The following is a 17,827-nucleotide window of genomic DNA, read 5'->3' as shown; positions in this document are numbered from 1 at the left end:
TCAGTCCTTTGTCAGTAAAAATGCAGATTGTCCATCTGGGTAGCAGAGTTGGGCTTACATTTTGGCAATAAGAATTGAAAAGCAGCTCAGTATGCTGTAGTGTTATCTATATGGTGTCTTTGTACAGCATGTAAGTAACCATGTATATGCCTGACGTAACACGTCAAAGCTTAACAGAGCCGTCAACATAATTCCAGCTTTGTATAACTGAAGGGTATTTGTAAAATTGAAGAATCAAGAATGTTTGCATGTAATATGAAGGCAAACCTTTATTGTCAATAAATTATACCTGGCATTACCAAATAGCATTATTTTTAGTGTTTAGCATGTAAGAAAAAAATATTATCCTTTTCATAATATACACATTAATTATATTCAACAAACCCAATATTGCTTTAATATGTTTATTTTAGCTTTGTGCAAGAATCGAAATGCTATCATTGAAAATTAAAATTGGATATGGATACAAAATAACAGAGTTGTGACTTGATATAGAATTAATGGTGCATACACACGGTCAGATTTTTCCTTCAGATATGAACGATAACGATTTAAAAATCGTTCAGTCGTTCATATCTGAAGGAAAATCTGACATATGGTGCATACACACGATCAGATTTTTTCTTCAGATATGGACGATAACGATTTAAAAATCGTTCAGTCGTTCATATCTGAAGGAAAATCGTTCATATCTGACATGCCTGAACGATGGACGATCAACGATGCGCGTTCCCGTTTGTCAGATAACGATATCTGACATCTGATGGGTTTGCAGTCAGACTTGGACGATTCCATTCATTTTAATGCAGTCAAAAATCGTTCAATCGTTCAAATCGTTCAAAACTTTGGTCAAATCGTTCAAATCGTTCAGATCATTTAATCGTTCAGTCGTTCATCTGACAAGTCTGACAAATCTGACCGTGTGTACGCTCCAATATCTGACATGCCTGAACGATGGACGATCTACAATGCGCGTTCCCGTTTGTCAGATATCGATATCTGACATCTGATGTGTTTGCAGTCAGACTTGGACGATTCCATTCAATTTAATGCAGTCAAAAATCGTTCAAATCGTTCAAAACTTTGGTCAAATCGTTCATCTGACAAGTCTGACAAATCTGACCGTGTGTATGCTCCATAAGTCTCAAAACTACACTTCTTAAAAAAAATACCTTTTATGGGAGATGAGCATATAGTGGCTGAAAGCATCTCTTTAAGGCCACATACCTACTGATAAACAGGAAATGCAGTTTTAAGGGTAGTACATTGTATGTACAGTAAATGACACTAAAAGTAGAATCAATTTTGTCTAATTATCCCATAGCCATTTGTTTGTTTACTAGCATTTGTGTGTTGCATTTTTCTGAATGCATTTTGTACTATTCATTGTAAACATTCATATATACATTTGTAATTCACGCAAATTAATTTATTTAGCTAAATTAATATTGCTTTGATACTAATCTAAATGATGGGAGGTTCATTAATTTTATTATTGTAAACAGCTAGGGGTATATTTACTAAAGTGAGAGTTTTTAAAAGTGGAGATGTTGCCCATAGCAACCAATCAGATTCTAGCAATTTTTTTTCTAGAAGGTGCTAGTTAAATGTTAAGTAGAATCTGTTTGCTATGGGCAACATCTCAATTTCTGAAAACTCTCATTTTAGTAAATATGCCCACTAGTGTCTGAGCAAAGAATAGATCCCACAGACTAGCGATATTAGTGAATTTAAAGCAGATCTCTGATCCTTTTTAGTGAAACATCAGATGCCGTTTTCAAATCACAGATGACACTAGCCTAATACTTTAAATAGTACGTTTAATTTTAACTGTTAAACTTCTGATTAATGTGGTGCTAATTTTTGCTTCTGAATTTTGCAGGAGGAAACCATGTATGTGCTGGTCATTGTGTTAGTGGCGTTACTTTTTACCCTGCTTCAAAGGCGCATCAAAAGTAGACGTTTGTGTCTTGATGTCAAAAGGTTGGATGGTAAAACGGTACTCATTACTGGTGAGTTTCCATATAGTGTATTAACTATAGAAGACTAAACCACTCTAGTTATGTAGTGATAGTATAACAGCAGTTTTCATTTGTAAACTGTACTTACAATAGAGTGTGCATGTGAAATGTAAAACTGTAATTTTACAGTTATGCTGTCATGTTTGAGTGTCAATATTCTATCTACTACATGTAATAGTGTTGGCACCATCTATCATTGTGATGCTGATGGAGTAGAAAGGAAACTTAAGATAGACACTGGTTACATGAGATCTAATGTACCTTATAGAGGGGCAGAGAAAGTATATTATTGCTTTTAGAAATATTGTCATTTGGGCATTCCACAAATATATTTGTACATATGACTGAGACCAAGGAAACATGGTGATTTCTTTTTGTCGTGTATAATAAGTTAATATACAGTAGGTAAGTTTTAGAATAAAAGAAAATGAACTGTTGTGTAGACCAATTAAAAACATTGCATTTGACATATGCTTAAAATACAACTCGGAAACCATTTTGAGTTGAGCATTTGGTTGTTAATAAATTATAATGAGGCCTTTTTCTCTTAGATCGAAGAGCCATAAGATGAACCTGGCAACATATCAAGCTATTAGGTCATCAGCTCGGTTGTTTCTAGTGTCTAATGCTGGGTACACACAGACAGATAAATCGCCTGTTCCATTGAATGGGTGATATCTCTGTAGTGCATTGGCAGGTGTGTACAGATGATAAGTCTCTGAATGACGTTGTTCACAGACAACAGCACAGCCAATTTAGATGTATCTTGCAGATATATTGGCACATCTGGCTGTGTTTTGGGCGATCCATCGACCACCCGTACACTTGCTGCAGGGGCCGCTGGTGACTGACATCTCAACTGGGCGGGTAAATTTAAATGCCTGGCCAGTTGTGAAGTCAGCACAGACACATCGAGCAGCCGACTGGTAAGCCAATACACACATACCAATAGGATGCTCGGTCTGCAGATCTTCTGATTGAAATAACTGATGAGCTGGTTTCATCACTTTGCCTGTGTCTATTGCCAACAGTTGAACTCACTGATTCAATTCAGCGTGATGTTGAATAGCCCCGTGAAGGAGTTCCTGGAGCTATTGAATTGACTGCGCTATTAAGTCTGACTAGAACCACTTATGTCGGAGAATGCAGGGTACTACGTTTTAAGCTGCGTATTTAGTCGCGGTAACCGGCATTCTCATACTAAAGTGCTGGCTGCGAGGCTGTTAGTGCCGTGCTAAGCCTGAAAACAGTATTGCGGCCGGCACTTAATTCGCATTTCTGCTCGCATCTCAGGAGGGTGCGAGCAGAAATCCTGTAGTCTGACTTAACAGCACAGCCAATTGAACAGCTACGTGAACTCCTTCCCGGGGCTATTAAACATAGCGCTGAGTTGAATCGCCCCCGTTGTTTGTAATAGAAAATCTGTGCTTTCCAGCCTACTATGGGCCATATTCAATTAGTTTCGCATCTGCAAAAAAGTTCTGCCTGCCCAACTTTTCGCCTACATCGCGTGTTTTGGACGCAAAAACTTATCGTGTGTCCCCGCTTTTGCCGTATTCAATTACTAACCAGGCGAAATCGTCAAGCGGCGAATGCAAAACAGGCGGAAAGTTCTGTCAGAATTGGGGAAATCTGTCTGAACCACCCAAAAAGATGCACTAACATTGGGGATCAATGTAGAAGTGTTCCAATGGCCCTAATAAAACTATTTGTGGTACTGAAGTTGTTTTAAAATCCTTGGCCCTCATTCAGAGCCGCTCGTTGCGTTCCGATGTTGACTAACCGCGCATGCGTCGGTGTTACACTGCGCATGTGCGTACGGCAGATTGCGAGCTTTTTTTCTCTCGTTCCTAAAATAGCGTACAGGAAGTGACATGTCAAATGTGATTGACAGAACAGGGCGTTTTTGGATGTTGACGGGGGTGGAGATGAAAAAACGCAGGCGTGGCGAGGCGTTTTTGGGGCGTACATACATTAGCAGATGCGAACGTCAAATGTGTTCGGACCGTCTCATACGTCACTGGAACATCCGCTTTCCCTTCAAAATGCTCGCACAGCTTAGGGTCAGGATTACTCGACCACATTGGCGATGGCCTTCTCCGTCCCGGGACTCAACGATGGTGCTGCGATTAATCGCGGCTGGTCAGTAAAGTAATTAGTGTTGGATTGAAAACCGGCTTGGTATGTGTTTGGAAAGCAGTTTATTGGGATAGCACAAAAGCGTACGCAGGTGGAAATCAGAGCTGCTAATGTCAGGATTACACAATCAATTAGCGTACATTTTTGGTGTTTTATTTTGGCCACAATTTGTTGGTTATGGCCTATTGTAACAATAATGTCATCATGTTTTAATTAGCTCCCCTTTTTTTTGGTTTACTGTGGAATTTGCATCGCTATGTGATTTTTTAAACGTTCCTTAAAGAGGCCTTTTTTTTTTTTTAAGAGGGTCAGCTTTTGCCTTTAGGGCCAGGATTAAATGTAACCCATTTGTACAATAATGTCACAATACAATGTCAGTTTTTTGTTTTAAATTTATTGTTTAAACACAAACAAATTGGCCTAATATTTTGTTGCCTTTTTTTTGTGGCAAAGATATAAAAAAAAAAAAAGCCATAACTGGTAACATAAACGTAAATACCAAAATTAAAAACATTTCACAAGAAAGGAGAGGGAAGTTTTGACCAGAAAGGAATATGAGCCAAGCACAGAAGGAGTGTGGGAAAAGTCGCCATTGCTGTCACCGTTTTCTCGCCCGTTTGGCTGGGTGAGGGTGGGCGCCAGACCGGGTCCGGGATGCCATCGGGCTGGCCTGTCCAGAGGCAGATGTTGTGGCCTTTGGACTAGGCACAGGGCTAGGCACATTTGGAGGATTGGCTGATGTTGTGCCAGAGGTGGAGGATCCTGATGTTCCGGCAGGAAGGGAGGTCGGCTCCACCATGTGCTGGCGAACGAGCTGCTCCAGGGCATCGGCGATGCGGATGTTGGCCCTGGTATTTTCCGCCAGGGCCTGAGCAATGGTCACGTTGGCCGCAGCATTTTGCTCCAGGGCCTCTGCCACCCGTATCAGACTGGCGTCCATCCTCTGCAGAATCTCCGTATGGAAATCCGATTTAAAATTGAGTTCTGTGAGGAGGCCCACTGCCTGCGAGGGGGCACGCCCTGGACTGGCTTCTGCAGGGTCCTCAGCCGGATGTACTGGTTCCTCCCCTGCAGAGCCAGCAGAAATTCTGCGGCCAAGGCTCCCCTCTGGAGCAGACTCATCCGCCTCTGTCTCTGTTAGGAAAAATGCGAAAAGACTCACATTAGAATCTACATATTGGCACAATAGCATTTCAGAGTTGGTGACATCACAAGACTTACCTTGGCCAACATGAGGAGCCGCAAAGTCTGGCATGTCCGTATCCATGTTGGACACGCCAAACACCTCCACAGCCTGCACACACCCCTGTGCCAGCTCTTCTAAGTCTGTCAACTCCAATGACACAGGGGTGGGACCCCCACCTGTCCCCCTTGCATGCCTAGCCCTGTCGGCAAGTTTTTGCTTGAGACGATATTTGAAGTCTGCCCATCTGTGGAATGAAATTGGAACCATTATCCTTTTTTTTACAATGGGGTTTGTTTATAGGATGGGAAAGTGTTTACTTACCGCCGTTTGACATCCCGGGCTAGACGGACATAATCACCCACCCTATTGACAGCAACGGCGACCTCCTCCCACATTCTCCACTTCTGGCTTTGGCTCATATTCCTGGCTGCCTGGGGCAGGATGTCAACGCACTTCTGGATCAAAACCTCCATCTCCTTGCTTGTGAAATGTGGCTGCCTTTTTTTTTTGGCAGCTTTGGCGGGTTGACTGGGGCCAGCAGTCTCTTCCATGTCATCCTCCTCACCTATTTGGGTAAATATGCAGATTTAGCCACTTCACAACTTGCACAATATTATGTTTTAAAAGAATCATTGAGACAAAATGCATGAAGGCCTTACCGCCGGAATTTTGGCCATTGTTTCCCTGGTCTGAAGCCATGTCTCTGCTTCCAGAATGAAATCAACCAGAAATTAAATGTGATTTCGTGACGTATTTATACATGCGTCCTTAGTTTGCGGCCGCATCATTGATTGTGCGTCCCTATGATTCATCCTTAATTTGTGCGGGAAAATAAACACTTTATGGCTTGGTGTGTGTGGAGTCGAGGTTGCGTTGTTGGATTGTTGGCGGTTAAGTTGGTTGGATTTGGTTGTTTGCGGTTGGAGGATTTGGCGGTGTTTGTATTTTTTTTGGTTTGCTACAGTTGTTTTGGTTTTCCGTTCGCATTTTTTTGGTTTATTTTTTGCCATCGTTTCCTGATTTGGTAAGTTTTGTGCAGTCTAATTTGTGGCCAATTGGTGTCTACTTCTGGTTTTTTGTTTGATATTTTTTTTTTAACACTAATTTCATCTATTTTAGTTTGTTTTGGCTTTCGGACCCAAAGACCTTTTTGAGGGAAATCTTATATATTCGATTTTGGTAAGTCCATTATTTTTCTTGCATTTGCGAACTAATTAACGCATTTTTGACTGTTGGTGTAGTGACTTGCATTTGCGAACTAATTAACGCATTTTTGACTGTTGGTGTAGTGACTTGCATTTGCGAACTAATTAACGCTTTTTTGACTGTTGGTGTAGTGACTTGCATTTGCGAAATAATTAACGCATTTTTCGAGGCTTATTCATCATGTAAACCAGTTTTGCTTTTCCCTTTTCCATTTTTGGGGTCCATTTGACCCCTATTTGACGTACGGTGTGCAATGTCGTTTTCATCGATGGCCAAATGTGTGTTTCGCCTATTTTATGTGTTGGCTTGCACCAATTTGACAAACATAAAATCACCCTCTAAATTTTTGATGTCTCATTTTTGGCTTTTTTACAGTTTATACGTATCATGACAATACCCCGGCATGTAAGCAGCTATGGATGGTATCATAAAGCTAAGTTGTTTTATGTTACTTTTGGGGTGGCTCAAAAGCCTTACATTGTAAACTTTGAATTTCAGGTAGATCTGGGGCGAATTGTTCTGGCCCTGCTCCCGGAAGACGACCAACCTCAAACTCGTCCCAGGCGTAGGCATCGTAGGCATGCAAGGCCCCAGATATTTCTAACACGTGTCACCCTTTTTGGAATGCCCGATGATGAGGTTTTAAGACGCTACCGTCTACCTCCCAAAATCATCATAGACACTCTCTCATTAATAGAAAGTGATCTTGAGCGGCAAATTGACAGTCCAACAGCAATACCACCACTGACGCAATTTATGGCGGTGTTACATTTCTGTGCCTCAGGATCGTTTCAAACAACGGTGGGAATAGTGGCGGGCATCTCCCAATCCTCCTTTTCCCGGATCCTGAGGGCAGTGATGGAGGCACTTTTCAAGCACCTCCATCATTTTATTCAAATGCCTTTGGATATGGGTGCCCTTAGTGTGGCCAAGGCCAATTTTTACCAAATAGCTGGCTTCCCACACATCATAGGGGTTGTGGATGGTACTCACATACCACTTCAGCCTCCAGCACGGCTGGAGGCAATATTTAGAAACCGTAAACACTATCACTCCCTGAATGTAATGGTGGTATGTGATGCCTCCCTCCAGATCCTGTCCCTGAATGCTAAATTACCAGGAAGTGCTCATGACTCCTTCGTCATCCGGCAATCAGGGATATGGCAGAAATTAACCAACCTACAAGCTGGTGATGCGTGGCTTCTGGGTAAGTGGAGACCTTTAGTACATAACAATGTTAAGCTTGATACACAGTGTTCCTGATGTTGTCTATTTTTTTTCACAGGAGACAGTGGATACCCTTGCATGTCCTGGCTGCTCACTCCTTATTTGGCTCCCACACCAGGGCCACAAAGTGCGTATAATTCCGCACTTACAGCCACCAGGCAAGTGGTGGAGCGCTGTATCGGCCTTTTAAAAGGCCGATTCAGATGCCTCCACCGCTCTGGTGGCGAGCTCATGTATGTGCCGGATATGGTGTCTAAAATTGTGGTCCTGTGTGGGATATTTCACAACATTGCCATAAGGAGTGGTGTCCCAATGCAGCCAGAGGATGCCTTACCTGAGGATGGCCCCCCCGAGGTTGGTCGGAGGTCAGTATGTGGGGGGGCCATACGCGATGATGTGGTGGCCAGATTTTTTAGGTAAGTTGTAACAAAACTACAGTGTTTATACCTAATGTGTTTGTGTTTGTTTGCGAACATCTAATTTTGTGTTTTTTTTCTCACCATCTTCTGTTTGTTCACATAATCTTTGGCACTCCAACGCTCACTACTTCCTGCTACCCTTACCAAACCTGGATCTGGTCCTTTTGGGCATATATTCTGGAACCCATATCGCAACGCCATGTTTGTGGAATCATGTTGGCATGGTCCTTCGTCAACCAGTTCTTGATTTTTTGTTTTTATTTAATTATTTCTTGGTATGTGTTGTATTTGAATTTATCACTGTGTTCTTTTTTTGGGAGTGACCACTTTGTTTTCTCTGTTATGTTGTGAATAAATGTTTGGAGAGTGAAATGGTCTTCCTTTTTTGGGACGTTAACAGCAAGTGTAACCAGGTTAACACAAGTTACATTTGACTAAGGGGTAATCCAGTACTGACGCCAGTTGAGCTAAACTGAAATATGTTTTCAGCTTCCCAACCCACACCAAAAGGAAGCCTGGCCCAACCTTGGGATTTGTAAGATTGGCCTAAGCAGCTTGCGCACCAACTAGGAACCTGTAAAATGTAGAAATATGTAATTGACACTACACCCAAAAAGGGAAATGACATTGTTACTGTTATGTGTTTCTTGTGTCTGTTTGACATACAAAGACAAAACACAATCTAACTTTTAAAAAAGGGAAATCCTTGCAGGAACAGTCTACTTATGTCATGCTAAACTATCTTGGTTTTGGATTTAAAAAATGAGCCAGAACGTATATTTGTCTGAATAAATTTATTTTGAAAAGTGAACAAAAATAAAAAAACTACTGGCGAAGGAGGCCAGACAGCCGGTCGAGGGCCACAAGAATGCCAATTACATGTTGGCGCATCTGGCCAACACAATCCGCCACCTCTTGCCGACGCCTCTGTTCCTCTGTGGGTGAGAAAAGTGTGTGGGTTAATACAACAATAGGGAATCCACATTAAAAAAACAAAAACACAACGAAATCACACCTAAAAAAAAGGGGGTGCTGCCAAAAATACAAGGCCTATGTACAAATTCCCACAGGTGTGATATGTGTATGTTGAAATCACCAGGAAGAGGTAAAGGCAAACTGCAAAATCACCAAAAGTCAAGCCACAAAAACACGAAGAAAGGCACGACACATGATTACATACAAACAGTTTGTGCTTTAAAAAAAAACAAAATAAAAACATACCGGGAGCCAAAACGGGAGCTCCGGAAATGCCTCCATGATCCTCCTCGGAGGATCCGTCATTCCCCAAAGAATGGGGAGGAGTTATGATGGACTCCGGGGAGGGGGTAATTGGAAGAGGGGTGGGTGGAGGAGAGGGGGAAGTGGGACGGAGGGGAAGGAGGCCCGACATTTCCGGGAGAGGGTCTGGGAAGGATGGGGAGGAGTGGGGAATAGGGGAAAGATTTGGGGTGGAGTGTTGGCTGGGGGTTGGGGATAGTGGCCGGGAACGCCGTCTGGACGGACGGTGACGGCGGAGTCTTGGCTGTCCCCCTAAAATATGTCAAAGAAATTGCGGTTAGTTTATGGACAAATCCGGGGACCAAAACTAAAAAAAAACAAAAAAACCCAAAAAATAAGCCAAATAGGAGTAGAATTAATAAATCAGAAATAGAGGGAAAACATGCACACGCAGATATGAGTACAAATAATAAATAGGACAGACAGGAAAACATGCACACGCAGATATGAGTACAAATAATAAATAGGACAGACAGGAAAACATGCACACGCAGATATGAGTACAAATAATAAATAGGACAGACAGGAAAACATGCACACGCAGATATGAGTACAAATAATAAATAGGACAGACAGGAAAACATGCACACGCAGATATGAGTACAAATAATAAATAGGACAGACAGGAAAACATGCACACGCAGATATGAGTACAAATAATAAATAGGACAGACAGGAAAACATGCACACGCAGATATGAGTACAAATAATAAATAGGACAGACAGGAAAACATGCACACGCAGATATGAGTACAAATAATAAATAGGACAGACAGGAAAACATGCACACGCAGATATGAGTACAAATAATAAATAGGACAGACAGGAAAACATGCACACGCAGATATGAGTACAAATAATAAATAGGACAGACAGGAAAACATGCACACGCAGTTTGCCCCACAAACATTAAAACCACAATACATAACACTTACTTTCCTCGATCTGCATGCGAAAGCATGCCAGCAAGCGGGGCGTTCGCCGTTGCAGGTCGGACCACCTGCGCTCCAGCTGCCCGATGTTGCGGCGTGAGCCGAAGGACCGCAGGCGGGACCGTGCCTCCGCATACGCGGAGCGCTTCTGCCGGTTGGTGATGGGTTGAGGTTGGCTGGTGATCCGGCGATCCATGACCTCCGTAAGCACCAGCAGCTCGCGCCTGGTGAATGCGGAGGCTCTCATGATGGCAATGGTGTTTTTCTTAAAAATCATTTTTGATAAAGTGTGTAAAAATTTTCTGATTGGCTAATGTATTTTGGAAATTAACAGGAGCAATTTTATTGGTTAGTGTATGAGTCATGTGTTCGACAGGGCCAGAAATCTCTGGAGAGTTATGATAGGCTTGATGCAGTGACATGCGTAAGCAAATTTAAATAAAGAAATGAACCCAGGGAAATATGCGGGGATCCACAGCAATAGAACAATTGTTTAATTGTGGTTCACATGTTTTTTGAACAATAACAGCGAATGTTTCATCCGTACGTATTCTGCGGGTAAACACAAACACGGACAAGAGTAAAGTTTCTTGCATTGTGTTGAAAAAAAACAAATAATTAAGCTAATTGATACATTGATTGGCATGATACGATTGATGGAGGTAGGCAGAATAAAAGAGCAGGTAATCGACATCTGACAAGGCCACTTCCTGTTTATACTTGTGCGTGCGTTCCTTTCAAGCCATTTCGGGGATGTACGCTCGCTATTTCGTACGCTCGTTAGTTAGAGGAGGGGTCGTCAGAGTTTAGGGAGGAATTTTAGATGCGAACGAAAATACGAGCGAGCCATTGAATTTAAATATTTTTGTACGTACGCCTAACGTACGTGCGCCCGCTTGCGAGTGGGTCTGAATGAGGGCCCTTGTTTTTTGCGTCCTTGCAAAAGTGGTGAAGAATGGCATTAAGCAGTATTTTTGGGTGAAAATAAGTAGTCTTGTCAAATTTGGGGTACTTGAAACAGTGGTGTAACTAGGGTCTTCAGAGCCCAGGGCAAATTTAAGATTGGAGGCAAAAATGGGCGTGGTCAAATGACGAAAGGGGCGTGGCTATTGAAAATGGGGCGTGCCAACATGACACTCCACCAATTTCTTGTCAGTCTGGGAACATTCCTTTCTATTCCATACGCACCTTACCTGTATGGTAGTTTCTCACACTGTGGAACCTCTGAAGAAATACATCCTCCCTGGGACGACGGCGTCTTCAGTCGGTATTCAATATTCATGTAGGTCACATTGTCCGTAAGATACCTGTTTGTGTAGGAATATTAACAAGGTCATCATCATACGATAGCAGTTCAACCAGACTCCTTCCCTCTGCGTCTCTCAGCCACACCATCATCTCACTGCATCATCTCAGCCAAACCATCATCTCCCTCCGTGTCATCTTTTCTTAGCCACACCATCGCCTCCCCCCCTGTGTCATCTCTCAGCAGACCATCATCTCCCCCCTGCATCAACTCTCAGCACACCATCACATCCCCCCCGCGTTGTCTCTCAACACACAGACACACTCACACACAGACATATACACACACTGCCATAGATACACACAGACATACACACACTACCATAGATACACACATACACACACTGATAATATACACATACTGACACACATTGACATATATACACACACTGACACATATACACACACACATACATACTGACATATACACACACTCTGACACATATATATATCTCACACACACACACATATACATACCAGTGATCGCGCTGAGCGTAAACATTTGTGATTCCCGGGGACCCCTCACTTTAGAAAATTGGGGTCCTACTCCACTGTTTCTGGGTCCCATCACATATTATGGGGGGTGAGGGCAGGCAGCAGTCGCGACATAGCTGGGGGCAGGTAGCAGTTGGGGTAGAGGGGGTTAAGGGCAAGTAGCAGTTGGGATAGAGCTGGGGGGGTAAAGGCAGGGAGAAGATGGGGTAGCGCTGAGGGTAGAGGGAAGTAAGGGCAGGTAATGCTAGGGGTAGGGAGGGTGTAGGTGCAAACAGCAGTTGCGACAGTGCTTGGGGGGCAGGGAGGAGACAAGGGGCAGGCAGGGCTGGGGGTAGGGTTGGTGCAAGGGTAAATAGCAGCTGATGCAGTACTGGGGGACAAGGAGGGGGTTACTGCATTTCACTGCCATTAGACAGAAGGGTCCCACCACACATTGAAAGCACCCTGGCACTGCACAAACATGTTTCAGCAAACACTAGCACTACACAGTAGAATCCCAGCAAACACTGGCACCAGACAGAAGGGCCCTACCACATACTGGCACCAAATCGAAGGGTCCCAAAACACATTGGCACCACTATGGCACTGCACAGAAGGGTCCTCTCCCACCACACACTGGTACTACACAGAAGGGTCCCACAACACAATGGCACAACCCTGGCACTGCACAGAAGGGTCCCACCACAGACTGGTACTACACTGGCAGCACCCTGTTTCCAAACAGTAGGGTCCCAACACATAGTGGCATCGCAAAGAAGGCTCACAGGGGGAGCACCCTGGCACCACACAGAAAGCTCCCACCACACACACTTGCAGCTCGAGGAAGACTTCAAGATCATAAGCACCCAGCAGCCTGTTCTTGGGGCCCATGAACTCGGCAGACAATATTGGACACAGCTGGGGTCTGAGGATCGGCCCAGGAGGAGAAGGGGGGATCCGGAGTCACCTAGCCAGGGGCCGCACAGTTTCACATGCCAGCCAGTGTCGCATGTCAGTGCTGCCCGCAGTATGCGCACAGAGTGTCAGGTAACAGGAGGCAGGATTCTGTGCTGCAGAGAGCTTGAGTAGAGAAAGCCTGGCAGCGTCACGTGACCGGGAGGCGGAGACTCTGATGCCGATTGGAGGAGAAGACGCTGCCGCCCATGGTGATTGGTGGAGTAGCTGCTGAGGATGTAATTGGCCCGGCTGCTGCGGCGACAGGCACACAGCGCGTTCCTACAGGACCCGTTCATTTAAGAAACGGAGTCCTTCATCGTCTGCAGCGCGTATTTTGCGAACACTGCATACACACAAACACTGACACATATACACACACACTGACAAATATACACACACACCATGACACATATACACACACACACAAAGCCTATACAGAGACACTTACACACACAAAGCCTATACAGAGACACTTACACACACAGCCTATACAGAAACACACACACACAACGCCTATACAGAGACACTTACACACACAACCTATACAGAAACACACACACACACAGCCTATACAGAGACACTTACATACAGACACACACATAAAGCTTATACAGAGACACATACAGACACACACATAAAGCCTATACAGAGACACTTACACACACACACGCCTATACAGAGACACTTACACACACACACAGCCTATACAGAGACACTTACACACACACACACACACACACACCCTATACAGAGACACTTACACACACACACACGCCTATACAGAGACACTTACACAGCCTATACAGAGACACTTACACACACACACACACACCCTATACAGAGACACTTACACACACACACAGCCTATACAGAGACACTTACACACACACACAGCCTATACAGAGACACTTACACACACACACGCCTTTACAGAGACACTTACACACACACACACAGCCTATACGGAGACACTTACACACACACGCCTATACAGAGACACTTACACACACACACACACACACAGCCTATACAGAGACACACACACACACACACACCCTATACAGAGACACTTACACACACCCTATACAGAGACACTTACACACACAGCCTATACAGAGACACTTACACACACAGCCTATACAGAGACACTTACACACACAGACTATACAGAGACACTTACACACACACACACACACACACACAGCCTATACAGAGACACTTACACACACACACACACACACACAGCCTATACAGAGACACTTACACACATACAGAGACACTTACACTCACACACCCTATACATAGACACTTACACACGCACCCTATACAGAGACACTTTCACACACACCCTATACAGAGACACTTACATACAGACACACACATAAAGCTTAAACAGATACACTTACAGACACACCGCTTATACAGAGACACAGACAAATGCAGCCAGCAGCCCCCCACATAAAAAATGAACACCCCCCTCCCCTCCAGCGGCAGTTTAGCCATGCAATACAGCCTCCCCCCTACCCCCAGCAGCAGTTGATCCATTAGCCACCCCCCCCCCCCCCTTCACCCAAGACCTTACCTGTAGTTAGTGAGAGCGGGCAGCGTAGATGGAGAGCGCCGGGGAGGGAAGAATCACTCCTCACCCGGCGCAGACGGCAGCTCTGGCTCTAGTCCAGGACTCCAGCAGATCAGGAGGAGGGGAGGATAGAGCTGTAGGAAGGCTGCCTAGGAGGGGCTGCGGGCCTCCACTGCAGCTCCCCCTACAGACAGCCAAGCCAACAGCAGGCCACTTGCCTGCTCGTTAAAAAAAAAACTCAGGACACAATGGTGGTGCGGGGGAGGGCGTGCGGGTATGATGTCCTGGCCAGCGGCGCCCCCCCCTCTGCAGGGCTTGCCATGGTGCCCAGGGCACGTACCCCGCTCGACCTGCCCTAGTTACGCCACTGACTTGAAATATTTTAGCATATTTTAATGTCTCTAAAGTGAAGTTTTAGAAAAAGTTAGTACAAGCACTTGCAATCCTGAAAAACACTTTGCCCCTTCTTAGAACACCCCCAGAAGCTTATTTCGCTAGTTTTTGAAGTTGTCCCCCCACTTTTTTCATTTTCCAATTTCGAAGGCATTTTTTGGGGTGCTCCTGGAATTTTTTATTTCTTTTTTTTAGGTGAATTGTCCTTTGGGGGTGTACCAAGTGTTCTGAGACACATCTGCACACCAAAATATAGATTTTACACTTTATTTCTCCTGCTATTCTGTGGAGAAAGTCAGTGCCTTGACTTTTCACATTGGCAAAAACAGTCTGGAATTGAATACGGAGATACATTTTCAGGAGGAATTTTAAAAAAAAACGTGAGAAAACCTCTTTTCGCACATAATTGAATACGGCCCTATGCTTGATAAGTTTATTAAATAAATATACTAAATTACTTGGTGTTTCCCTGTACAGTGCCCGGCACAGTGAGTGTAAGGAGATGCAGCGGATGATCATGTCTGTGTGTATAACATCTTGAAACAGCAGCAAATGTTATTTTTTTTTCTAATTTTGGATAGAGGATTTACTGATAAGAGAACCCTTACTTCTACTAATAAATCACAAAGCTCCTGATTTTCTCCCCTATATTAGGAATTTTTGGAAATTGCATCAACTTAGATTTTTTCTCTTGTCATAGACCTATCATACCCCCAACTCTATGTTAAGACCATTTTACTATCACCTTTCATGCTACTTACACTGCTTTACAGCTTTTCCCATCTCCATTGTTTGCTTGCTTGTTGTCTCTATTTTAAGGGGTACATTTACTAAGCAGTGTATTGCTTTGAATATTATTTGCTGCTTAAACATACAGAAAATCGACACCTTGGTAAATTAACCCTATAAACTATCCTTGCTTCGTGTATAATTTATCTACCCAGCTTGTAGACCTCATTATTGTTTGCCTACATAAGCTCATATCTGTCCCTTCTGCAGATCCACAAATCTTCTTTATGTGTTACTACTTACCTGCCAAGTGCATTTTAAGGTGCACACCAGTCTTGTGAAACAGCCCCCCCCCCTCCCTGCACCATGCAGATTGGAAACTGTAAAAACATAAGAGCAACAATTTCCTAGTTTTTGAACCATCGCTTGATTAATCTTTTCTCATTTTCTTCTGAAATACTGCTGGGTTTAGCTTCATTTATGTTGAAAATTATTCATGTTAGTGAGGGGACATCAGTTCTTTCTTTATTACATGTCACTTTTGTGCCTTTTAAAGCTTTTTATTACACTAGTTAAAGTGTCTCTACAAATGCTCTTCCCTGAAAAATACCTCCCATTATAACTGTAGGGAAACATCTTTTATAATTCCTATTATTATTATACTTTATATGGCGCCACAAGGGGTACGCAGTGCCTTACAAAGTACATAAACGGAAACCATATGACAAAAAGAAGAAAAAGTAACTTTACAAAACATTGCAGTACATGGAGAAGGTTTATAAACATTGCTGCAGCAGCAGTTATAATAGCCACATATGCAGCTGGACGACAATAAGTGAGGGAAGGAAAAGTACATGAGGGTAAAGGACTCTGCTCGTGAGAGAATACAATATAAAGGGGAGGGGCAGACGGATAGGGGTGACACACAAGGGAGAGACGGTGAGCGAGGAGCATAGAGAAGTGGGTTAGGATCTCCTCTCAGAGTTGGCAACAGTTAAATGTCATTTAGCAGATTTGAAAAGGGAGTGTGCTAACCTGCAAGGCCAAGAACTACAAATTTTGGGTTGGGTACAGGTTGCCGATTGTCAAAATCCCGGCTCCGGCATCCCGACAGGGTTAGGATACCGACAGCTGTCTGTCAGTATCCTCCTAACCCTCCCCTTCCAGTGCCTAATCCCCCCCCCCCTCTAATGTCTTAAACCCAACCTCCCCGCACCCTAAACCTAACCCTCCGCCCTTAGTGCCTAACCTGAACTCCTAACCCTCCCCCTAACCCTGCTATTTACCTCAGGATGCCGTCGTCAGGATTCTGACAGGTGTCGGGATTCTGGACCAGGATTCTAAATCCCGCACACCGGGATATTGACTGCATCCCTCTGATTTCTGTATCCAACTGCACAACTACGTGTGGATGTGGACCTAATCCACACCCAACGAGGCGCATCCTCGATCCATACAACTCTTCCATTGGCTGATGCAAAGTTTTGCATATATTTGGGCATGATCGTACTGCCATGTAAATCCATGTGTTTTTGTAAAACCATATACAGTAGAATGTGAGTGACCTCAGAAAAGAGCATGTTCTCTGTCACTTTTCTCTTTTTCAAAAACTCATTAGCAACTTTTTTTTCCTGTTTTTTTTTCTTTCCATGTGTATATTGTTGTCTATGCCCCCAGTGTCGCTCTGTTGTTTGCAATGTGTGTGTTTTTTTTTTTCAGTTGTATACTTTTTCTTTTGGTTTTTCTGGCATGATAGTTTTCAGGACTGGGTCCTTACATAGGAGGTGCACAGGTGTCCTCCAGTAAGTATACACAAGCAATGGAGAGATGGCGGCACTTACGGGACTTGAAGCAGTCTTTAAACTCGGGCAGTTATGCTCCCATAAGAACTGCCTACTTCTAAATAATTTCACTTAGTGCATCCCATGCATTTATAGCAACCTTGCATCGTATAGAGGTATTTAATGCTCTAGAAGGCTTGA

The 17,827-nt window shown here is 43.7% G+C and overlaps 1 protein-coding gene across 2 annotated transcripts in view; it reads left to right on the top strand.

Moving 5' to 3' along the window:
- LOC148532392 (retinol dehydrogenase 12-like) overlaps positions 1 to 17,827 on the top strand; it is a 76,128-nt gene that overhangs the window by 8,606 nt on the left and 49,695 nt on the right. For both annotated transcript variants that reach the window (XR_015877733.1, XM_088467935.1), the window contains exon 2: positions 1,883 to 2,012. Coding sequence is in view for 1 of the 2 variants with exons in the window: in XM_088467935.1 (XP_088324061.1) it covers positions 1,892 to 2,012 (121 nt within the window). In the remaining variant the exon portion in view is untranslated. The remainder of the gene's footprint in view (positions 1 to 1,882; positions 2,013 to 17,827) is intronic.

The sequence above is a fragment of the Taudactylus pleione genome, unplaced genomic scaffold, assembly GCF_031769625.1.
Source record: "Taudactylus pleione unplaced genomic scaffold, aTauple2 ptg000078l, whole genome shotgun sequence".
NCBI classification, from domain to species: Eukaryota; Metazoa; Chordata; class Amphibia; order Anura; family Myobatrachidae; genus Taudactylus; species Taudactylus pleione.
The sequence above is the reverse complement of the archived record's forward strand: the minus strand, read 5'-3'. Positions and strand labels throughout refer to the sequence as shown.